At 42.3% G+C, this 25,496-nt stretch overlaps 1 protein-coding gene across 3 annotated transcripts; it reads left to right on the forward strand.

Moving 5' to 3' along the window:
• LOC103350544 (V-set domain-containing T-cell activation inhibitor 1) lies at positions 1-23,796 on the forward strand. Of its 3 annotated transcripts, none has more exons than XM_008266867.4 (5): positions 1-752; positions 3,713-3,765; positions 7,430-7,837; positions 9,082-9,366; positions 23,488-23,796. In XM_008266867.4, the coding sequence occupies exons 2-5, from the start codon at positions 3,714-3,716 to the stop codon at positions 23,520-23,522; spliced, it is 780 nt and encodes a 259-aa protein (XP_008265089.1). In that variant the 5' UTR covers positions 1-752; position 3,713; the 3' UTR covers positions 23,523-23,796. The 3 variants fall into 3 exon arrangements, with proteins under 3 accessions (XP_008265089.1, XP_051674954.1, XP_051674955.1); XM_051818994.2 differs by lacking the exon at positions 1-752 and adding an exon at positions 2,266-2,342; XM_051818995.2 differs by lacking the exon at positions 1-752 and adding an exon at positions 2,279-2,417.
• Positions 23,797-25,496: the final 1,700 nt, after the last annotated feature.

The following is a 25,496-nucleotide window of genomic DNA, read 5'->3' on the forward strand; positions in this document are numbered from 1 at the left end:
AGGTGTTTCTCCTTCGCTCAGCCACTGAAGGTGATTGGAGGAACCTTGAGGTTCTGCAGACCCAGGCCGGGCGCTAAGTGCGTCATTCACAGAAAGGCAGGGTGAGGAACCCTCTACTGACCAAGAGCAATGGACCTCAAGCCGTCACCTGCTGAGTCCCAGGACCAGGTCAGCCCATTCAGATCCAGATGGTAGTGCACGTGCTGTGGGAGGGCAGAGGACAAGGCTTCCTGATAAAGAACTGGCCACTGTGGAACTGCAGCCTAACGGCTGATGGAAATGACATCAAACGGGAGGTACAAAGGATAAATTCCTATTGCTCTCTTCTTCTTGTACTCTCATTCTTTGTACCCCATTGTGTGTGTGTATGTGTGTAAAGTTTTGTATTTTGTTTTTTTTTTTTTTTTACCAAAAGCTGTATAGTGAGCATTTTCCTATGTTATTTTATTATCCTCTGAAAATGTGATTTTTAGAAAATGAGTGCAAAGTAAGTAATTCCGCAACATCAGAAATTATGGTGTTCTTTTAGTTCCATTCTTCTACCAGAATTCTTACAAACACTTCTCAGGCCAGTAAATATAGCTGTAGAAATGTTAAGTCTCACAGAGACTTTGCTGAGCCCTTGCAGTAACAGCTTGATTATAGCCAAGCCCTCTCCCTGGGGATTGCTACGCAACGGTCCCTTCAAAGATGCGCTGACTCCGCCTCACTTGCCTTCACCCCGCTGATCAGAGGGACCAGCAGTGATACAGGTAAGCTCTGTGGATAAAGGGACTATTTATTTGGGAATAATTGTTGGCCATATGGTGAACCGGAAAACCTAATGACCAGTCATGCACTGGAGTGTTCAGGTATCTATTCGCATTGTGCCTGGTCCCTCTATGCTATGTCACCACATAGAGCTGCTTCAGACTTCTCATCGTTTTTCTGCAAACCAGAGGTGACAAGAGCACAAGCTCTGGACCTAAGACCTAGGCGTACTGTTAGGATTTTCTGTTTTGGCATAATTTATGCTCATCTTTAGTAGCATGTGAATTTCTTTTGTGTCTTTTTGTTCATGTGTCTTTTTTTACTTTTTCCTATTATATATAGTGAAACTTTATAAGAATTTTACACCAGACTTCAGTTTGATTCAGATAATTCAAGAAACACTTGTTGGGTACCCATGATGTATGGAACACCAGGATGATATGTGAAAGACCAGGAGAACCTTACAGCCTAGTAGGGATGATAAGATAAGCAAATAAATAACTAGAAGACTAAATAGTTCAGGTTAAATTATTATTTAATGATGGAGAAACACAAAATAGTGTGATGAGGAAAATTAAACTGGACATTAAATTGAATATACAAACTTAGGTGTATCAGAAAGTCCACATATAAAATACTGAAAAGAATACTCCAAAATGATAATAGTGGTTGTCTGAGTGAACTAAAAGTAATTTTATATTCTCTATTCCTTTCTATTTTTAAAGCAACTTCTATGATGAACATATATTAATAGTATACTTCACAATGTTTGTGGGGAAATTGAATTAAAAGAAATTTGTTTTGGTGCAAAAAAATTCTTGAAATTCATGCCTAGTTGTTCCAGAATATGGATTTTCAGAGAATTTGCTGAAGACTTCTCATATGCATGGATTTTTTTGCACTAAAATGAACCTATCTTTTAATTCCATTCCCCATGAACTTTTTTAAGTGCCCTCATATTAGAGTCACTAAAAATAAGCTTTATTGAAGGAATGAGAGCAGTACAAAGCAGTACAAAAGCCGTGGAAGTGCAGAGGAGCAAATATATATTACATCTTGGTTGGGGGGAGGATCTGGAAGGCTTAAGGATTTATGTCTCCTAATGATCAAAAATGTTTGTCTCTTAGAAATCCATAATTATGTTTTATTGAGTTGAAAATTCATGTTAGATTACACTATATATAGCACTAGCAGTGGTTATCTGCCATATTCTCTTTTACATTTTATATTATTTTAGGTACATGAAAATTTTTGTTCAATGTCTACCACAAAGAAGAACTCTTGAAATCAGTAGATGATGTCAATCACTAGCCATGTTCCTAGTTAGAGTGTATTGATTTGGCAATGAATCTTTCCACTTGTTCTACTAACCCCAGAAGAGTTATTGGCTGGCAAGGGCTGCTGCTTTAACCTGCTCTTCATCTGAGGACTTCTGTGTCTGTTAATATTCAACCCACAGAGCAAATATTTTCCAGGGCTGAATAGGTCTCTAGGAAAATGACTTATTGTGATACTGCACAAGCCATCTGCTTCATTGGCCCATGAAATTCCTGGCCCCTTGGCGGATGTCCTGGGTGATGGGGCTTCTTCAGGTTTGTGGTCACATTTGGAGAGGTTTGTGAGGACAGAGTTGAGGTGGAATGCCCAGGCTTCAGCTAATCTAAAGGGTGAGAGTCTTGGCTCTGTGTGACCCTGGATGAATTGCTTATGCTCCCTATGCCTTACTTTTCTCACCCATAAAATGGGAATAATAGCACCTGCTTCCTAGGCTTATCTTGACGATTAAACTGAGTCTTTGCAAGCACTTGCAATACAGACACTACTTTATGTTGTATTGTAGACTGAAGGATTGTGGTGGGGGTTTTCTCCTTCATAGATAACAGCTACCTTTCTTCCTTTGAGTTAGTAAGTGAGGAAAGAACATGTGAAGAAAAAATGGACATATAATGTGATTCATGGAACCATAAAAGTGTGTTCAAGACAAAGAAGGAATCATTAACTGGATAAGGGGCTGGGGGGAGCTTTGGAAAGTGCTATTTGGGCAGAGGTTTGAGTAATGGAAAATGGGTTGAAGGCAGTGTTGATGGGGACTGTGCCAGGCACAGAGGGTTTAGACAGCACCATGACTTTGGGATGCTGCTTGTGGAACTTAAAATGTGAGAGTAGTGAAAGACGGGGCTAGAGAGGTAGGCTGGATTCAACTTGTGAGTATTAGAGGCTTTACCTGTGTGTAGTGTGTATTAAGTCAGAGCTTCTAGAAGGGCCTGGGCCTTCCTTGGGCCCTTTCTCCTGGCCCTTCCAGAGCTGTCATAACTGTCCTAGGTCCATTAATGTCACTCCTGTCAAAATACAACCCAGGCTGGGTGAACTAGGTTGCTGCCATCTCTTGGTTATTTTTCTCCATTTGGAAGCATGGCTCCATAACTTTCCAGGTCCATTTGTATATTTACTGCTCACATCTCCTCCACCTTCACCTTGGCCCAGCAACACGTAGAGAGGCCAGTGATCATTGCTTGGGAAGCTGTCACTGGGCCTTCAGGGATGACTGTGGATCCAAATAAATTCAGCGCAGCTTACTTAGAGCAAGATTTGGCACATTATAGAAATAGAACACTAGATTTGTATAGTAGGACATACAGACCTGCACAGGGTCAGCCCGAGGTCAGCCTGAGTGAACAGCAGGCTGCGGTCTAGAGGTATCACCTGTATTGAGACGTCCTTTGAGCCTATAGCAGGTGACTCTGGGGACCACATTCTTTCTTGGCTGCTGCAGATTTTCTGCTTTTCTTTCTAGACTTTGGATACTTTTATAGTTTAATTTGTAAGCAGAATTTTTATAACAAATTATTTTAACCAAATCATATATTGCAAACTTTGTATAAAAAAAACCCAGGGAATACAGTGAACTGTTCATTGTGGAAGGCCTTAAATTACATTTTGCCTTTCTTTTTGTTCCTTACAGAATGTCTTTCTTTGTGGTGACTGTCAGCATACTTCTACTTGTTCATGGTGCAGGTGAGTCACTTTTAGTGAGGAAAACGGTGGTTTAGAGGCCAGAAAGCAAATTACTTAATCCCTCCAAACTCAGTCTTTTCATTTGTTAAATGGGAATGACAAACACCTACTACATTCTCTACACAGGACTGGTAAAGAGTGCAGGAAAGTAGCAGACACGTATTGTAAAGCTCATTGTTTATTCTACTCTCTTTCTCTTTTTTTTTTAATGTAAGAAAAGCTCCTACCTCACCGCCCCCCATTTGATTTGTCCATTTGAAGCCAAATCTTGATGACTAATCTTCTTCACATCTACAGTATGAACTCCCCAAGCAGCAAAAAACAAAAAACCAAAACTAAACTCCTTCAAGTGACTCTTGACAAGTGCTGATTTTTAAGAATATATTTGCAGAATATCAGATCAATTCAGAAAAATCTGTATGGGCAGTCAACACAGGGTCTATGTAACTCTTGATGTTCAGTTCTTCAAAATTCTTAGTGATAAACAATATATAGGTGTTGGAAATGTTCATGTAATTCTGAAAAACAAAAGTATTTAAGTAAACATTTCTAAAAAGAAAGAGAAAAGAAAATATGATGTACTCAAACCCTGCAGTATAACTATTCTGCAAAGTGACCAAACATATGGACAGCCTTCAATCATGTGCCATCTCTCAGGGACCTGTGACAGTTTGCTCTGCCAGTCCCTTAAAGAGGGCGGATCTGCTCAGGGATTAGAGCAAGCCCTTGTCCACCAAGGCTAAGTGAGGTGGTAATCCACTCAGGGAAAACCTAATCAAATAAATGAAAGGAAAGTATGTAGGTGAGAAACAAAAGGGTATGTCTGTTACTTGTAATAATATCTTAACATCTCACAGCAATATTGACAACCTATTCCTATGTGCCAGATCCCATAGTACGTGCTTTAGCCTAGTATCTTTCTACGGTTCTCCCTGTATTTTCCTATATTATTAGGTTTTTACCAAGCTTTTGCCCCTTAGGGCTTGGGTAGGTAGAGATACAATGGTCTAGAAATAACATGAATTGCAATACACAAAGGAGTTATTCAGATTCAAGTAGGACCATCTGCAGACAGTCAGAAGCTGGCTTTTGTATTTCCAGTTACATCAGCAGTAGATCGTGTTTCATGATTCATTGGCTTGCATTCCTAAATCAGGACTTTCCTCTGGGGCCAGAAAGGGTACAGCTGTAGCTAGACCACCTGAGTAGAATCAAGGACCAGCTTAAGTGGTTGGGAGAAGGGGCACTTCACTTTGTTCCTTCTGACGCTCTGGAAAAATGACTCAGCCGTGTCAGATAAAAACAGTCCCTGAACATGAAAAACGATCCCAAGGTATTTCATAACAACCCTGGGGCAGGTGTTATTTTCCTAATTACACATGAGGAAACTGTAACTCACAGAGAACACAAAACATGAGGAAGGCGGTACTTGAAACTAGAACTTGAATTTACAATTCTGCAGACCAGGATTAAAAAAAATAAAATAGTTGATGATAGTTGCATCAGAAAAATCACAATGATCTGAGCAAGAAAACACTTTTTTTTTTAATTTGCAAATCCATTCTTATACAGTTTATACAAATAGCTTCTCCTTGTCTGCTTCCTTCCATCCTGTCTTCCTTATATTCATTCATTCTTCTAATGCATCATTGATTCATTTGTCAAAGTTAGAATGAGGGCCTGTGATTAGGAGCTGAAAGAGCATGTTCGGAGCCAGGGTACCTGAGTTTGAAGCAAAGCCTTGCTGCTCACTAGCTGTGTGTCCTTGAGCGGTTCACTTCAGCCCACCGTGACCTTGGTTCTTTCAGTAGTAAGCCAGGGATACTAATAGTAACCACCTCTTTGTCAGCATGCAGATGAAATGCATTAGTGCCAGAAAATCTCTTAGAATATGTTTCACACATTTTAGGTAGATGTTACCTGACACAGTCAGGATTCTGCAGAGAAACAGAAAAACCTGAGGGGATGGGAAAGGGAGAAACTGATCATAAGGAATCGGCCTGTGCAATATGGAGGCCGAGAAGTACCAAAGCCTGCATTCAGCGAGCTGGAGGCCCCAGAGAGCCCATGGTGGAGTTCTGAGCCCAAAGGCTCAAGTTCCAAGAGCCCATGTTCCAGCTGGAGTCTGCACACAGGAAAAGACAGTGCAAGCAATGCAACAGGAAGAGTTCCACCTTACTTGTAGGAGGACCCACCTTCTTATCCACTTGAGGACTTCAGCTGAGTAGACAAGGGCCACTCACATTAGAGGGGATCTGCTTTCCTGGATCTACCCATTCAAATGTTAATTTCATCCCGAATACCCTCACAGATGCACCCAGAATGATGCATGGCCACATAACTGCATGATCCCTCCAACAGGCCTGTGATTGCAGCTGCTGGAATTGAATCTGCTATTCAGCTAGAATGCCCCCTACTGGCGGTATCTCAGCTGCTCCTTGCTGGGCTGGTGGCTTGCAAGCTTCCTCATCTAACATATCGTTGGGGTTTACTCTTGGTGCTCCACATAGATTTTTCTTTTGTGTCATCTTTCCTGGTGACATCAAACAGTAACCTTACTGTGCTCACACTCCTTTCCACTGCTTGTCACCTGCAGTGTCTCTAGGAGAAAAAAATTGCCTTCTTATTAGAGAACCTACTTTCATAGGCTTGTCTCATTACTCTTGCTCAAATTGGGGGTTTCATTAGTCTTTTAGGCTCAAAAACTTGGTAACTATGTCCTAAATATCTTTTTTAATTTCTAGGAGGTCTTATTTCTTTCTGTGTGCTACCAGTATCTGATCTTATGACTGTGGACAATTTTTCTTCCTGGGAATCAGTTTTGTAGTTCAGTAGCAATCATTTGACAAAAGAATTCTGATTTAGGAGCTTAACTGATAAAGTAAATTAGAGAGGGATTATTCTGATTAAAGTGAAAGGCAAGAGCTACTGATTTGGTCTTTACCTGGCCATTAGTGGTGACATCTGGGGACAACAGTTTGAAATATTGAATCATGTCATGATTTTATGAAAAGTACATAGTATACAGATCTATTCTCCACTTCCTTCAGCTCTTCCTCTTGCTAACCCTGCCCAGTGTGGTTAGCTTATACGGCCAGCAGAGCAGATTGAAGGACTGGGCATCGATTTCTGACTTTCTCACCTGCTTTCCTTATCACTGAAGCTGGTAAAAAAGAAACAAACAAAACCAACATTTCTGAGACTCATTTGCAGTTAGGGTTCTAGGAGTGACTTGGACTCTGCCAATCAGATACACTTGTTCATTGATTCAGTTGACAACCGATTGAAGTGGGGAGAAAGATGATGGTGATTGAAGCATCCTGTCTTTTGCCAGTGTGAATCCAACAAGTGCAGTTTGGCTCTGGAAGCAACACCTGTGGTGATGACTTCCTGATTCAGCGGATTCCTAGTAAGGCAGAGGCAGACCAGCTGTGCAGGGGTTCTTCTCTGCCATGCATAATAGGGAGAATAGAACACACGCGTTGCGCATCACACCTTCCATGTCCTTCTGTGGGCCCAATCTTCTGGCCTTCAGTGTGTAGTTCCCTGTTCTAAATCACCTTCTGCTTGAAACAGCATGAGTGGTTTCGTTTCTTTGTGGTCAAGCCTTGCCTGATGCAGTGTTGGTTGGTCTTGACTAACTTCACTCCTTTGACGTTCTCAGTGTCTACAGAAGAGGAGTTGCGGGCCCACCCATTCACTGATGTTACCCTCTCTTGCCATTTCTCCTTTGTGGAGGACACAGAAAATCTTGAATTTTCTTGGGAAAGAGAAGACATCAGAGAAGAATATGAGGTAGAGGATGATAAAGAATATTACCGCTTTTACAGGTACTATGATTTTTTTGAAGTTTTTTCGAAGTTGGTTTACCATTTTCACAATAACACAGAGCAACTGGAAGACCAGAACTCCTTGTATGAAGGAAGAGTCTCTGTGGATCGAGATGAAATTTCCGAGGGGACTCTGTCACTTTTACTAAGAAATGTGGATTTCTTGGATGAAGCTGTCTACAAGTGCTCAGCTGTCACACCAGATGGAAGAGGTGAAAGTAGAATTAAGCTAATAGTAGAAGGTAAGGGAACTATTTGGGCAAATTTGGTTTCAAGCTCTGCCTCTGTTCCTAAGGATGAGCTGTCCATTTTTGGCTGTTCTTACTTTTTCTCTGTTACTCGCATTGTTATAGGTTCTTCTTGCCCTCACAATGACAGGGGTTTGGAATGTCAGTTCTTAGCTAAGATATTGTTGGGGGAGGGGGACAACACAATAAGCTGCCACTCGGGATGCCTGCTTCCGTATCAGGGTGCCTTGTTGGAGTCCCAGTTTCTCTGCTTCCAGTTCAGCTTCCTGCCAGCGTACATCCTGGAAGGCAGCCCCTACCACCCATTTGGGAAACCCAGGTGGAGTTGTAGGCTCCTGGCTATTGCAGGCATTTGGAGAGTGAACCAGCAGATGGAAGATCTCATTCTCTCTCTCTCTCTCTCTCTCTCTCTCTCTCTCTTTCTCCTTCTCATTCTCTGGTACTCTGCCTTTCAAATGAATAAAAACAAATAAACATTTCAAAAAGATATCCCGCTGAACAAAAGGTGCTGTATTTGTACCTGTCCATGTCATTCATTCATACAAACATAACATTTTTAAAAAAAGCAAGGATAAAAAAAGCACTAGTCTGATTCTAGACTCTGCAAATGAGTTAATCCCCAAAATATGATACAATAAATCTGCATGAAAACTCAGGTGTGACGTGTAGTTTAGTGAGCAGAGCCCTGCTTTAGGAGTCACGAGGCCCAGGTTCTAATTCTGGATGACTTTGAGCAGTAGCTCATTCAGCTTTTCTCACTAAAAAATACAGGTTGGACCGGATCAGAGGCTCTCCATGGTGCCCCAAGGATCCCTACACTTCACAGGGTTGCATGAAGAGCTGTCTTCTTCCCATGGGGGATCTGATGGGGTTTGGGGAAAGCATGGCAGAATTCCTCCAGGATGAGAGCTGGGAGAGATGGGAAAGGTGGTGGTGAGAGTCAGTCATCATGGGCCTCAGCAGAGTATCTGAGGCCAACCCAGAGACTGAAGTGCACTAACCCAGAGGAGGGAAGACCCCAAAACAGCAGGAATAGATGAGACATGGAAGGCCAGGGCATGCAAGTTTCCTGTTCTTCTCTCACTCTGTTTGGACCAGGACTTTAGGCATGGGGAGCCTCACGATGTGTTGCTTAAGTAAGGGGTTAATCTAAAAACCTAGGGCAAGATCTATGCCAGCCTGAGACTCCTGGGACTGAAAGAAAGGAACTAATTGTTTTGTTATTTTTTTCCAACCAGACTCTGAAATGCCCCAGGTGCAGTTTGCTAAAGTGGACGATGAGGACGTGGCCACGTGCATGTCCAAGGGCTGGTATCTCGCACCCAATGTGACTTGGCTGGACCGCGCAGAGAGGGACCTGAGCAACCACAGTACCGTGGAGGTTCTGGAGGAGCAGATGAACGGCTTCTACAGGGTCTTCTCTGTCCTGAAATTCCCCGTCAAGTTAAATGAGAAATACGTCTGCTACATCACAGAGACAGATGTGAACAACCAGCCCTTCAGAATCATCCGCAAGTACCCAAGTAAGTGCACGGCTGAAAGAGGAGCGGGAGTGGGGTACGCTTCATCACCAAGAGGTCATCTCTCATTAATATTTACTCAACGCCGAGTGTGTCAGGCACTCCTGGGCACCTTGGGGATGTCCAGAAGCCTCAGGAACACCAGTTGGTGGCCCAGGGCTGGAAAAGGGGACGAGGTGGAATCTCTCTGGGTTGGAGAAATGGCCGTGTCTCAGGGACCGGCAGCTTTCACCCTGACACACAGGGCTGTGACCGTGCGCGGGGCTTCTGCTAGGAGCATCGGTTTTGTGATGTGACAGGCTGAGAGGTCCGGCGGCCACTGAGAGCCTCTGTCACCATGTGCCTGACCTTCCTCAGCTCTGAGCAGTGATTGGCATGACTGTCTCCCTGCTGTGTGAGGAAGCACAAGAGTCAGCATTCAAACCCATTCTTTTTGTTTTAATCTATTTTTTTAAGAGTTATTTATTTTATTTGAAAGGCAGAGTTATAGAGAGGCAGAGGCTAAGAGAGAGAGAGGTCTTCCATTCGTTGGTTCACTCCCCCAGATGGCCACAATGGCCACAGCTGTGCCAATCTGAAGCCAGGAGCTTCTTCCAGGTCTCCCACACAGGTGCAGGGGCCCAAAGACTTGGGCCATCTTCCACTGCTTTCCCAGGCCATAGCAGAGAGCTGGATCAGAAGTGGAGGCACAGCCAGGACTTGAACCAGTGCTGATATGGGATGCCAGCACTTCAGGTGGCAGCTTTACCTGCTGTGCCACAGTGCTGGCCCCAAACCCATTCTTTCTGAATCCAAAGCTTTTGAGCTTTATTGATTTTTTAAAAAATTTATTTGACAGAGTTATAGACAGTGAGAGAGAGAGACAGAGCGAAAGGTCATCTTCTGTTGGTTCACTCCCCAAATGGCCGCTACGGCCGGCACTGCGCTGATCTGAAGCCAGGAACCAGATGCTTCTTCCTGGTCTCTGATGGGATGCAGGGACCCAAGCACTTGGGCCATCCTCCACTGCCCTCCCAGGCCACAGTAGAGAGCTGGATTGGAAGAGAGCAACCGGGACTAGAACCTGGCGCCCATATGGGATGCCAGCGCTGCAGGTGGAGGATTAACCAAGTGAGCCACAGTGCCAGCTGAGTTTTATTGATTTTTTTTATCCCCCACTGGGTTCGTTGATACCTGAGTAGATCTAAGCCATATCTGTGTGGAGAAGAGGTGCCCCTGTGTGATGAGTCATGAGGCAAGAAATGAGGTTACTGCTTCCACCACGCACCCTGGGCAGTCCTGATGTGGCCCTGTCAGAAGCCTATAACTATGTGCTGTGGCCCCCTGCAGTCCCATAACAAGGTCCTTGGGAGAAAATCTGATGGATAATTTTTATAGAGCTGTGTATTTCTTCTTAACTGTCTGTACTCAGGGACTTGCTGAAGCACGCAAGAAAAAGAAACAGTGTTGACTGAATGTGTCCCATATGCCAGTGTGGACTGAGGTGGTCTTGCCTGCCACACTTAACAACACAGTGATCTCTGAGTTAGATACTTAAATTATCCCACTTAGCAGAGGAAGAAACAGGCTGAGAGAAGGTGGATTATTGGTCAGAGGCTGCACAGCGGATAGCGTTAGAATCCAGGACTTTACCCCAGGTCTGACCCTCAGAAAGGCCTCGGTGTTTTCCCCTGCAGCTTGGTGGATGCAGAGGCCTTATATTCCTTGTGTTACAGTGTCCACAGCCTCAGGCCACGGTCACTGATCTGTGTTGCCACAGTGACTCCGCCTGTCTCCTCATCAAGGAGAGAGTGATGCTGATGAACAAACTTCCTGCCTAAAGTAATTCCTCCCTTCTTGTGTCCTGACAGAGATCCTTACCAAGACCCAGGGTGGGGGAGGGTTAGATGTGGCGGGTACTTTAGCCATCATCTTCTGCCAGCCACAGTTCTTGGGAGGAGAAAGCAGAAGTCCATAGAGGTGAGAGTGCTGTCCAAGGTCGTACAGCCTCTGCACAAGAAGTGTTAAGGGCGTTGGCTTCATGCCGAGGCCAGTTGGTCAGCTTTGAGGTGTAGTCTGTGTGGGCCTGTAACCTAATCAAAACATTCAAGACGCTATTGCAATCTTGGATCTCCCAGTAACCAGCTGTGAATATTATACAGCTGTTGAAAGTATTCATTTTGTACTTTTAATGACATGGGAAAAGGCTCACAATGTTAGCATTTTAAAAAAAGATATGTTTTATTTACTTGAAGGTAATTACAGAGAGACACAGAGAGAGATTTCCTCCATCTACTGGTTCACTCCTTAAATGACTGCAACAGCTGGGGCTAGGTCAAGCCGAAGCCAGGAGCCAGGAACTCTATCCCAATTTTCAATGTGGGTGGCAGGAGCTCAAACACTTAGGTCATTTTCTGCTGCCTTCTCCAGTGCATTAGCAGGGAGCTGGATCAGAAGCAGAGCAGTGAGGTCTTGAACCAGCACTCCAAGATGAGATGCTGGTTTCACAAGCTGTGGCTTAACCGGCTGTGCCACAGCGCAGACCCAGCAATGGTAAAAGTTTTAAAGGCAGACTATAAGTTGATGTGTATAACATGAGCCCGGGTTGTTTATGTGCAGATTAAAAATATAGGAATTATTATTATAATCGTAATTATTAACAATAATTTCCTGCTACTTCTGCATGATAGAATTATAGGCAATTTTATTTTCATCTTTGTACTTGTTTCTTTAGTGTAAATGCTGTAATGAATATGATTATTTTTATAGTCTGCAAAAAGGCTGTACTTTAAAAAATGATTTTTAACAACTTTATGAAATATAATTCACATGCAATAAAATTCACACATATGAAGAGTACAATTGTTTTAGTGCATTCATGAAGTTGTGCAACCATCACTTTATAATTTTACAATATGCTCCTCACCCTAAAAGAAGCCCTGTACCTTTGCAGTCACTCTCCATTCCCTCTACCATGTCTCCCGGTCCTAAGCCACCACTAACTACTTTCTAACTATCTAGGTTTGCCTGTTTTGGCCTTTCAAATACATGGAATCATATATGATATGTGGTCTTTAGTAACTAGCTTCTCTCACTGAGTATAATGTTTTCAATGTTTGCCCATGTTGTAGCATACAAGAATACTTCTTCCCTTTTATTGCTCCATTTGGATGGATATACCATATTTTATTTATCTATCATCAGTTGGTAGAGATTCAGGTATTACACTTTTTGAAAATTCATTGGATTGAAAGATACTGCTATGAACATTTGTGTACAGCTTTTCTCTGGAATTTCACTTATCTTGGGTTTATACCTAGGAGTAGATTTGAGTTATACTACTTTTTAACCTTTTGAAAAACTGCTAAGCTTTCTAAGTGTCTGCACAATTTTAAATCCCCACCAGCAATATATGAGTTCAGCAAAGGGTGATTTCTTAACATCCTTGCCAGCTCTCACTGTTATCTGTCTTTGCCATGGTAGCCGTCCTGATAGGTATGAATGGTGTTTGTAGTTTTGAGTTACTTCTCTCTGGTGGCAAATGACGTTTATCATCTTTTCATTTGCCTATTGGTGATTTGTATATCTTATTTGAAGTGTCTGTTTATAGAAGTGCCCATTATAGTAGGTTATTTGTCTTTTTCTTAATGAAAAGAGTTCATATATATTTTTAATACTAATTCATTGCAAATATATGACTTACAGGTATTTTCTTCCCTCCTGTGATAATGTCCTTTTTTAAAGATTTATTTATTTATTTATTTGAAAGGCAGAGTTAGAGAGAGAGAGAGAGAGAGAGAGAGAGAGATCTTCCATCCACTGGTTCATTCCCCAAATGGCTGCAATGGCCAGGCCAGAGTCAGGAGCCTGGAACTTCATCCAGGTCTCCCATGTGGATGCAGGGGCCCAAGCACTTGGGCCATCTTCTCAGGTGCATTAGTAGGGGGCTGGATCAGAAGTAGAGCAGCTGTGACTTGAACTGGTGCTCATATGGGATGTCAGCATTGCTGGAGGCAGCTTAGCTCACTGCATCACAACGCCAGTCCTGATAATGTCCTTTGAAGCAGAAAAGTTCCTGATTTTGATGAAGTTGAGAGAGAGACGGGGAGAGAAAGAGAGAGAGAGAGAGAGAGAGAGATCTTCCAACCACTGGTTCACTCCCCAGATGGCTGCAACAGCTAGAGCTATGCCAGGCTCAAGCCGGGAGCCATGGCAAAGGTCCAAGTACTTTGCAGGAAGCTGGACTGGAAACACAGTAACCAGTACTCAAACTAGCACTATGCGATGGAATTCTGGCATTGCATGTGGTAGCTCAAACTGCTATGCCATGGGGCTGGCGCTATGGTGCAGAGGGTTAAAGCCTGCCCTGCAGCGTCCCCATCCCATTGGGGTGCCGGTTCAAGACCCAACTGCTCCACTTCTGATCCAGCTCTCTGCTATGGCCTTAGAAAGCAGTAGAGGATGGCCCAAGTCCTTGGGCCCCTATACCTGCGTGAGAGACCCAGAGACAGCTCCTGGCTCTTGGCTTTGGATCAGCTTTGGCCATTGCAGTCATTTGGGGAGTGAACTAGCAGATGGAAGACCTTTCTCTCTCTCACTCTCTCTCTCTTTCTCTCTGGCTCCTCCTCTCTCTGTAACTCTGTCTTTCAAATAAATAAAATAAATCTTTTTAAAAAGAAACTGCTATGCCACAACACTGTCCCCCTTATTTTCTTTTTTTCTAGTAACTTAGGTTGGAAGTTTAGGTTACTGATTTGTGAATTTTCTTCCATTTTATATGGGCTTTTACAATGGTAAATTTCCATTCTGGCAATGATTTAGCTATAAGTTTTGCTATGTTTTATTTCATCTTAAAGTATTTTTAATACCTCTTGATGTTTTTTCTTTAATCTTTTGGTTATTTAGGAGTGTGTTGTTTAATTCCCAAATATTTGTTGTTTCCTAAATTTCATTCTGTTGATTTATTTTTAATTTTTTTTTTTTAAATTTACTTAGAAGCTTACATCTACTGGTTCAGTCCCCAGATGCCTGCAACAGCTGGGATGGGACATGCTGAAGTTGGGAGCTGGGAACACAATCCATAGGTCTCCATGTGGGTGGCAGGGACCCAAGTACCTGAGCCATCTGCTGCTGCCTCCCAAGTTGTGCGTTAGCAGGAAACCAGAATTAGGACCAGAGTCAGAACTCAAATGCAGGCACTCTGACATGGGATGTGGGAATCTCAACCTACATTTTAACTGCCAGGTAAAAGGCCCACCCCATTACTGAGTTCTGTTTTCATCTCATTATTGTTAAGTTTTGATCATTAGAAATGTGACTCCTTCAGTTTTATTCTTTTTCAAAAATGTTTTGGTATTCTGTAGCCCTTACATTTCCATATGAATATTATGATAGGGGTCGTTATCAACTTTTAGTTAAAAGTAAGTTGAAATTTTGATAGGGATCATGCTGAATCTGTAGATCAATTTTGGTAGCATTGCCATCTGTATATTTTTTTAACTTTTTACAGGTTTTTATTTAATGAATACAAATTTCATATGTACAGCTTTTAGGGATATAGTGTTCCTCCCATTCCCGCCACCCTCCCATCCCCACTCCCATCTCACCTCCCACTCCTTCTCTCATTCCATTTTTTCATTAAGATTCATTTTTAATTGACTTTATATTCATAAAACCAACTCTATACTAAGTAGAGATTTCAACTATTTGCACCCACACAGACACACAAAGTATAAAGTACAGTTTGAAGACAAGTTTTACTGTTAATTCTCATAGTGCACCTCATTAAAGACAGAGGTCCAACATGGGGAACAAATGCAAAATGATTCCTATTGTTGATTTTTTAAAACTTTTATTGAATAAATATAAATTTCCAAAGTACAACTTTTGGATTGTAGCAGCTTTTTCCCCCCATAACCTCCCTCCCACCAGCAACCATGCCATCTCCCATTCCCTCTCCCATCCCATTCACATCAAAATACATTTTCAATTACCTTTATAAATATAGAAGATCAGTTTAGTATATACTAAGTAAAGATTTCAACAGTTTGCACCCACACAGAAACACAAAGTATAAAGTACTGTTTGAGTACTAGTTATACCGTTAATTCACATAGTACAACACATTAAGGACAGAGATCCTACATGGGGAGTAAGTGCACAGTAACTCCTGTTGTTGATTTAACAATTGACACTCTTATTTATGGTGTCAGTTATCACCCGAGGCTCTTGTCATGAGTTGCCATCCTGTTGTTGATTTAACAACTGACACTCTTATTTATGACATCAGTGATCATTCAAGGCTTTTGACATGAGCTGTCAAGGCTATGGAAGCCTTTTGAGTTCACAAACTCCGTAGGTTTTTAGACAGGGCCATATGCAAAGTGGAAATTCTCTCCTCCCTTCAGAGAAAAGTACATCCTTCTCTGATGGCCCTTCTTTCCACTGGGGTCTCACAGATCTTTCATGCAGAACCGTTTTTGCCACTATGTCTTGGCTTTCCATGCCTGAAATACTGTCAGATCTGAATGCCATAGGGGCTGATTCTGAGGTCAGAGTGCTGTTTAGGGCATTTGTCACTCTATGAGTCTGCTATGTTGGAACTTTCTCTCCTTTGTAATTCTATCTATTGTTATTACCAAGCACTTGGTGTTATTTATGTGATCCCTTTGACTTATGGTCCTATCCATATGATCCATTCCATACTTAATACGATCACTTTATCACATAAGATGGGATTAGTGCCACCCAGCTAAATGGGATTTGGAGTCTCATGGCAAGTTTTTAGCTTCACCCTTAGTGGTAAGTCTGTAGGAATGTGTGCCGATGTGTACAGCTCCTCCCTCTCTCTTTCCCACTCTGTTTTTAAGAGGGATCTATTTTCAACATTTATGATTAATTCTATGTTAAGTAAGGAAGGAGTTCAACTAATGTTATTAAGTAGAGAAAAAAATAATAAAAAATAACTAAAATGAAATAATAAACTCAACAGTCAAGACAAGAGCTGTTTTTCATAGTGTCAGTTTCACTTCTACAGGTTTCCTTTTAGGTGCTCTGTTAGTTGTCACAGATCAGGGAGAACATATGGTATTTGTCCCTTTGGGACTGGCTTATTTCACTAAGTATAATATCTTTCAGATTAGCATTGCCATCTTTAAAACCATGGGTTTAATAACATGGGTTATTTTAACCCATGAGCACATGTTGTCTTCCTACTCAAAGCTACACTTTTGGGGGGCAGTGTTGTGGTGCAGCAGGTTAAACCCCCTCCTGTGATGCTGGCATCCCATGTGAGCACAGAGTTCTGCTTCTGATCCAGCTGCATGCTAATGCCCCTGAGAAGTCAGTGGAAGATGACTCAAGTGCTTGGGTTCCTGCCACTCATGTGGGAGACTTGAATGAAATTCTGGGCTCCTGATGTCAGCCTAGGCCATTACAGCCATTTGGAGAGTGAGCCAGTAGATAGAAGAACTCTCTCAGTCTGTCATCTCTCCCTCTCTCTCTGTAACCCTTTCGAATAAATAAATAAATGATTTTTTTTAAAAAAAATGCTACACTTTTAAGAAAATGCAAAATAAAATGTGGAGACCCTGAGATTAAGTGAGCTTGGAGAGAAAAGAGCAGGTATGTGACACAAACAAAAGAAGTGAAGTCAACTTTAGTATTAATTTTTCGACTGTTGTAGTTTTGAAGGGTGTAATGGTTCAGACTCACCTTACTGTAAGACAGATAAAGAGAAAAGAAAAAAAATAAGGAAGAGGAAATAAGAGAAGACTGGAAGAAGTTGCAATATATGTTGGCCAAGTTAGATATAGACAGAAAATGTTTATGTCATTGAGTGACTTGCAGATCTCTCATGACCTTAGCAAGAACTCCCGCTGGAGCAACTGTCCAACAACCAGAGCAGAAAAGATTGTGGGTTGGTAGTAACACTGTTTTCCTCATGGCATTGCTGGAGATTAAAAGACTTCATAAAGTTAAAGTTCTGAACATAGTTCTTGGAACATAGTATACTAAGTAAATGTTAGATACCGTCATCATTAATAATGTCCTCATTATTACTTTTGTTATTCCAGTATTTTATGATTTATGAGCACTTGTCTTTAGAGGATGGGAAAACAGATTATGGTGTTTATGATCCAGAATCATAAAATAATTGACTAATAATGGACAAAATTACCAATAAGTCATGAAAGTTATTTAAATAAGTTGACCAGGCATAATTGGCTAAGTATAAAATGACAAAAATGAGGAAAGGAAATTCTAAATAGAAAAAAAAGCAGTGCTATTTTATAAACACACTGATTGTGGAAAATTCTGATAATGCTGCAAGAAGAAAGAATAGTCTTTCACCTTTTTAATAGTTTTTTATAATAAACATATATTTTTCTACTTAAAGAAAAATATAATATAAGGAATTAGAAAAGACTTCAGAGATGATAAACAGCTTCATTATACTGAAGGATCAAATAATTGGGACTTTATCCTAAGAAGAAAAGATTAAGAGATTACTTTATTTTGAGCTTAGATATTTAAAGGCTCTTGATGTAGTAGGTGATTAGCTAGCTCTTCATGAGACTAAAATGGAATAAGCATAAATTTAAACACGAATTCTAAATATCATGAAAAAGGTTTTCAAAACTGAAATAGGTTTCTGAAAAAGAGTGTTGAATATCCAGCCAGGATTCTGTGTTGTGTGGGGGTTGTATGGGATAATAAAAATAATAGAAACTGCTTAGATAGAGCTCTTATTTGGTTCTATTTGCTAGTCTAAGGCTTTATTTAACCCTTGTAGGGGCACCATGAGGTAAGTAATATTACTATTTACATATAAGTAGTTTTTCCAGATTTAGGAAATATACAGGTTGCCTATTTAAGTTTGAATTTCAACTAAGCCAATATCACTATATTTGTATACTAAAATTGTCATTTATATGGAACTCATATTTAACGGGGTGTCCTATATTTTATCTGGCAATCCTACATTTAATTGATGGGAAAGTAGAATCTCAAAGGTGGTGAGCAAAGCATTCAAACCTCTCTAAGAGCAGAAAGAAGAAACTAAAGAACTCCCTCATATTTTCCATGCTTATGTGTAGAAGAAAGGAGCCAGAACCATGGCCTTAGTGGCCACTCCCTTTCCTATTGCTCTGTGCTTTTTGGAAGCCAACTGGAGTCATCATTTATTAACTCAGCAAATACTGGTAGAATGCCTTGGCAGTATCAGATAGAGGCACTTCAACATGGACATGAGTGAGATAGCTATAACTCCTACCTTCTGGGGCAGTCAGTCTGAACTAAATGAGGGAGCACTGCAGAGCGAGAAGAGTAATGGTGGCGAGAAACTGGGTGCAGCAGGGCTTGCTCACCTGGCCTAGCAGGCTAGCATTGCATAGAGTAGTGCCTCTGCACACATTACCACGGTCAGCGACATCGACACCACTTGGGAGTTTGTGGAAATGCAAACTCTCAGGGCTCGCCCGAGACCTACTGAATGAAAATCTCCAGGAGTGGACCTGGCAATTTGTGATTTAACAAGGCCGCTGAGTGTTTAATCTGCTCTCAAGTTTGAGAAGTACAGATGAAAGGTGTCGGCTTTTGGGGGAGTGAAGACACCCAGAGCACCTCTGTCCTATCTCTCCCTGTGTGGATGGGGGTAGCCTCTCCTCAAAGCCGCGTCCAGCAGGTGAGGAAGGCAGAGCTCTTGGCTCCTTGCCCCAGTCCAGTAAAACAAGACTAACCAGATAGACTCATAAATTTAAGTTTCCCATTTGAGTTGGCCGTTCCTTCCAAGGACAGAAAAGAGGGGTTTCCATCCCCAGACTTTTCAGTCTCTCCCACATATTCAGGAGTAATTTAGAGGTCTTTGAACAGAATACCGGGGGCCTCAGACTCTCTTCTGAGAACTCTAAGATATGTAACTAGTTAACTGAATTCAAAGAAACCTCTGTTTCTTATCCCCTTAAAATTTCAACACCTTTAAAAAAAAGTCCTAGAAATGCCTGAAAGGCCCTGTATTTTATTTTTCTTTACCCCTTCTCTTGTACTTATTTGTACAAGATCTGGCATCTGCCTGTTTTTCAGCACATGGCCATTGCTCTTTGCTCTGATGCACTGGGCCAGACCTTTGACAAACTGGTCTTCTTGGAATGCCTTTGTTTTCTTGTTCTGCTTCTTGAACTCCTGCTCTTCCTTCCAGATTTGGCCCAGACTTTAAGCCCTGCTACACTCTTACTCTCATTTCAATTCATACAATATTTCATTCATTCACTCATTGAACAATAGTTAGGTTGTAGTGCTATGCCAAGTACTCTTTTAGATCCTGGAAAGGCAGCAGTGAATAAAACAAATTCCTGACATCTTAAATTTTATATGCCAGTTATAGGGAAAATAGACAGTAAATAGAGCATTAAAATATATAGTGTGTCACCGCATGAGTCCATTTGGATGAAATACAAAAACAGGAAACATTCATCTCTACTGAGGTACGGGACAATAGTGATTAGAAGAGAACATAAGGAGACTCCTAAGGTGTTGGTCTCTTTCATGATATTTGTCCTGGTTATAGGGTTCTATTGAGTTTGTGAAAATTAATTGAGTTGGACACTTAGCATATATGTTTCTATATGTGTGCTTTCAGTATAAAATAAAATGTATGTAGTGTATCAGATGGTGAATAGTTATGTAGGGAGAAAAAATAAGGTAGGGAAGGAAACTAAAGTGAGAGGGGGGAAGATTGTAATTTTAAATAGGCTGTCCAGAGAAAGCCTCATTGAGTGGTTAAATTTTAACAAGGATTTGAAGGCGGTTAGGGAGCCGTTCCTTGGGGCTGGAAGGGGTGCTCTGGTAGCAGAAAGATAACCATAGGCTTGATTGTGTGGTGCCTGATAAGCCATTGTAAGGCTTTGGGTTTTTGCTCACACTGTGGAAAGAGATGGAAAGCCATAAGAGAGTTTAAAATTCCAGAGTTAAATGATCTAACATATTGGAGAGGGGGCTTTCCTTTCTAGTTACTCTTGAGAATAGACCCAAGAGAGGCAAGGGTAAGAGGAGGGTGCCCAGTAGGAATCCAAGAAAGAGAAGATGGAGGCCTGGCACAAGGTGTTAGTAGTGTACAGTGAGGAAGGACTGGGTTTCATGTGTGTGTGTGAAGGTAGAGCAACTAGGGTTTGCGGGCACATGAGACCATGGATAGAAGGGAAAGAGAGGAATCTTTGATGCCTGAGACTTTTCCCCTGAGCAGCTGGAAGGCTGGAATCAGCAAGTGCTCTGTGTAGGCAGCGCTGGAGTTTGGGTTGGGAATATGTGAAGTTGGAGATGCCCGTGTGAGATGTTTGAGGGGAAATGTTAAGTAGGGGGTAGAGTATGAAGTTGTAGTTTAGGAAAGAGGTCCAGGCTTAAAACGGGAACCTGGGAGTGTCAGCCTATAGATAGTATTTCAAATTATGAGACTGGCTGGGATCAACAAAGGAGGAGGTATAGATGGAGAACTAAGGAACTAATCCTGGGACCTCTGGCATTTGTAGGTTCAGGAGATGAAGAGAAGCCAGAGAAGGAGGACAGCAAGAAGTGGGCAGTAAAGTAGAAAGGAGACTAAGAGAGTGTCAGGACCTGGGAACCAAACGAAGCAAGTGTTCCAGGAAGGATCTGGTTTTGACTGTGTTGAGAGTTATTGATGGGTCAAGAAAGGTGAGGACTGGGAATAGATCATTTGAAAGAAGGAATATGGACAACTTTTGGGAACTGAGAACAGATCCCTGAAGCCCTAAAAGAAAGGACATTTTGCTTCAAAAGGGACAGCAGAGAAAGGTGTATTAACTGGAGAAGTTGTAGTGTCCCATCCTCCACCCTTTAGATGACAGAGATAATAGCATGCTTGCACATTGGTAATGAACAAGAGAGAGAATAGACTTGTGAGGCCGTCCAGTGGGGCCGGGGGGCCGGGGGCCCCTCAGACATAGGTGGAGTGTGCTTCACAAGCCTGCTGCCAGCTGCGGCTGGAAAGCTTGTTTACAGACCGACTGGCATCTCCCCCGCTAAGAGCTTCTTGTGCTGCAGGTGTGACCTTGTGGCTTTAAATCGCACCTCCAGGGTGGGTGCAGAGCTGACAGAGGAGGGGGCTGAGCCCCTAAGGAGACAGACTGTCTCCAGGAGATACCCACTATCTCCATAAGCCCTAAGCCAGTCAACATATAGTATGTTAAATCCCCATCCAACGAGCACCCCCCACCCCTGAATGACCCAATGGAAAAAACAAAACAAAACAAAATAGCAGTGTCTTAAAAACCCAGGGCACTTCCTCAATGCCAGTGTCCTGCTCAGGCACTCTGCCTAGTCTCCTCCTTGATCAGATGCTTTCTCTGTTGCTTGCCAATCAGTTAAGTTTCTTTTCTGCCAAATAAGTTTCTGCCTCTTCTCAAAATGTTTCCTGGCTTTTTATTTCTATACTAAGTTGAGGCAAAGAACCCACAAAATTTGCTCCAGCAGCCAACCCTTCTCCCCTCTGCAACCAGTCACAACTTGTCTAGGAGAAGGGGAAGAACTGCTGAGTAATGTCTTTTCATAGGCAGAAGGATGGGGTCTAGTACACAATTAGAGGGTTTGTCTGAGGCAAGAGCACGTAAAAGGAGGTGAGACAAGGTATGTGGGCATAGATGCCGAAAGGTAGGTAGTGCAGTAGGGGGAGTTTGTGGAAATTTTCTTGTACTTGCTTTTAACTTTCCTGGTGAAATAGGAAGCAAGTCATCAGCTGACCGTGAGGATGGGCATGACGATGTTGAGGAGAAGGGGTGACATAGTCATCTAGGAGAGCAAGAGAAAATAACTAAAGAAATGCTTGTGGAACAGGATTTGTGGTTAGGTATGAAAGGCATTCTTGAGGTTCATGGTCATGAATTGAAAGTGAGAATACTCAGCAGCTTCATTTAACTGCCTGATATAGGCATAGGATGGCAAGAGGGTTTGGTTAACCAGATGTTAGGGTTTTGCCACCCATGCATGACAAAGAAGACGGATGCATGCTCTCAAATGACTATAATGATCAGCCATGGACTTTAAGCTTGGGTGAAAAGGATAAAGGATGCAGAGTAGGAGGAGGATGGCAAAAAAAGTGGTAGGATTATTGGATTCTGGGTCCTGAAGGCAGCCAGAGAGTTGTTAGAGTTGGGGTACTAGAGAGAATGAGTTGGAAGAATAGAAGGTAGTGGTTGAAGGGTAATATGCTTGAAATTGAGGTAGTGGAGAGGTTTTGATTGTTCCTAGTGATATCATCTAAGTTCTGAGATGGAGGAAAAGATCTTTGGAGGAGTAGAGATCAGGGCCCAAAGAAGTCAAAAGATGGATCATGTATGAGATAGTGACACCAAAATTAGGACAGAGCCAACAGCTAACATCACTGAATGGTGGGAGGGGGAATATGGACAACAGAAGATTATTCACCTTGTCACAAGACTGTGAATCATGAGCAGGGACAGAATTTTCCTCTTTTCTGGGTCCTGACAGATACTCGGTACTCACAGTAGCTGTTAGCTCTTAACTTTCAAGTCTAATCATCCTGTCCCTAGAAATGCAAAATAATGTAGAGCCGTGAAGTGAGAATGCATATCCTTTTGATTCGTTGTCTTAGGGTCCATTGGGAATATCCTCCTCCTTCCTACCCCACAATACACAAACTATCAAACAAGCTCTGCAGCTCTTTTACCTGGGCTGATTTCCTGCTGGAGCACCCTGGAATGCGGTGGCATTTGCTGACCTGATGACATCAGCGTCTCTTCTGGGTGTCTTAGGCCCACAAGCCCAACCGACACAGGACAGCCATGCTATGGCCCTGGTTCTGTGCTTCTCCTGTTTCCCTTCTCTGTCAGAAATATAAGCCCACTCACTTCCCTTTTCTGTTTGCTCTTCTATAATGGTTTTCCAAACGCTAATTGCTGGCCTTGTAGGAGGGTGAGTTAGGATGGCATCTTGTAAACGAAGGTGAATGAGTTACCCAATGGCTACTACTTTCAGTGGGGGCCAAAGAATTCATTGTTCATGATCATTCTTTTCTGTGTGACTTTCAAGAAATGCATTGAAACTGGACACAGGGTTTGCCCGCTAATGCAAAACTAATCTACTGTGTTTCCTTTTTTTTTTTTTTTTAAACAGAGAGAAAGTATCCCCATACATATGACTACTATTGAGACATTTGAGTAACGTCTGCCCAAGGGCCTGTCTTGCCTTGAGCCCCCGGAGTCCCAGTTTTCTCTTGTGGATGAGTCTCTTTTTATCCTAGACACTCATCCTGTCATAAACAAAGAAAGGAAGGAAGAAACAGATCCAGTCTGCTGGATGTTACCTGTGTACTGTGAAATAATTAGAGTTCCTGTATTTTGCCTGTCCTAGGTTTGTGTGTTGAAGTCTGTTTCTTTATCACTATTTCTCTGTTTTATTAATAAAGTTCATTTTTTTATTTGACCTTATGCCTGTCATGTGTTAAATTCTGAGTAAAATTCAAAAATCTTAACTGCAAAGTGAAAGCAGATTAAAAGCCTGATAAATGGTCTACTTTGTGTGTTTTTCACTGGGGTGATACTTCAGTGATGGGTGCCTGGTTGGGGAGTTCAGAGCAGGGAAACCTGCTATAGGCTGTCCCAAAGCCAGGCCTTTTGTTCTTGTTGTTTCTGGTAATGATGGTATATGGGCACCTTACTGACACAAGGAAAAATTTATTTGAAAGGCACAGACAGACGGAGAGATCTTCCATGTGCTGGTTCATTCCCCAAATGGCTGCAATATCCAGGCTGAGCCAGGCTGAAGCCAGGAGCCAGGAGCTTCATCCAGGTCTCCCACATGGGTGGCAGGGGCTGAGCACTTGAGCCATCGTCTGCTGCTTTCCCCAGGTGCATTAGCAGGGAGCTGGATTGGAAGTAGAGCAGCCGGGAGAGTGCTCATATGAGATGCCGGCATCATAGCAGGTGGCTTAACCCACTGTGCCACGACACTGGCCCAGAAACATTATGGGGGTGAGCATTTGTTGCAGCAGTTAAGACACTGCTTGGGATACACACATCCAATATTAGGTGCTTGGTTCAAGTTCCAACTCTGCACCTGATTCCAGTTTTCTGCTAATGTACACCCTAGGAGGCATAGGTGATGGATCTAGTACTTGGGTCTCTGTCACCCACCTGGAAGACCTGGATAGAATTCCAGGCTCCTGACCTCAGCCTGGCCCAGCTCCAGCACTAGACATTTGGGGAGTGAACTAGCCAATGGGAGTTCTCAGTCTCTCATTATGCCTCTAAGATGCATACATAAATAGATAATTTAAAAACAATTATGGATATAAATTGTATCTGTTTAAGTCTTCTCTGGGCATTACTGGCAAAGGCTCTGGAAATCCTGTAAATTCAAAGAAGGCAAGACTAACCTTTGAACTTTTCTGATTTGCCCAATTGATGTTAAAGTCTATTTTTCCTATACCTTGCCTGCCACACCTCTCCTATGTCTTTTATTTCTGCACATAGATTCTCGTCTGCTGGGATCCAAATGTTTGAGACTCCCTCGAATTCATATGTTGAAATTCTAATTTCCTAAGTGATGGTAGGAGGAGGAGGAGGCTTTGGGAAATGATTCGTTTGTGAGGGTGGAGCCCTCATGAATGGGATTAGTGACCTCGCTAGTGAGGCCTGAGAGGTCTCCTGTCCTCTCTGCCACTGAAAGCTCAGGGAGAAGGTGCCATGTATGAAGCAACAAGGGGGCCCTTATCAGAGACTCAGTCTGTCAGCACCCTGATCTTGGACTTCATAGCTCCAAGAATTGTGAGCCATGCATTTTTGCTTATGAACCGCTCCGACGATGGTATTTTGAGGTAGAAGCACAAACTGACCAAGACATCCTTCTGTGTTCCTTCTTGGGAGTTCTGGGGGACAATGTCTTTTCTGGCTGCTAGGTATCAAGCTTAGGTTATAGAAGAAAGGAGAAAAAGGTAATTGTAAAATGAGGGAGAAGAAAAACAACTGTCCAGGAATTAGAGATTTTAATGGACTCAAAACCTACTTTGTTTTTTGCATTATTGGATTCAGAGGATGAAATCATTTCAGTGGGAATACAGCATTTGTATGTTTCTAAAACTTCCACATAGCACATCACAGGAAGAAGGAGCACGCCAGGGAGAT

Source organism: Oryctolagus cuniculus, chromosome 4, assembly GCF_964237555.1.
Source record: "Oryctolagus cuniculus chromosome 4, mOryCun1.1, whole genome shotgun sequence".
NCBI lineage: Eukaryota > Metazoa > Chordata > Mammalia > Lagomorpha > Leporidae > Oryctolagus > Oryctolagus cuniculus.

Excerpts from the sequence above, each read along its gene's own strand:
- LOC103350544 (XM_008266867.4), top strand. The coding sequence starts at position 3,714 with ATGTCTTTCTTTGTGGTGACTGTCAGCATACTTCTACTTGTTCATGGT. Across the intron at positions 3,766-7,429 it reads TCTACTTGTTCATGGTGCAG|TGTCTACAGAAGAGGAGTTG; the intron begins GTGAGTCACTTT and ends TGACGTTCTCAG. Across the intron at positions 9,367-23,487 it reads AATCATCCGCAAGTACCCAA|AGAGAAAGTATCCCCATACA; the intron begins GTAAGTGCACGG and ends TTTTTTAAACAG.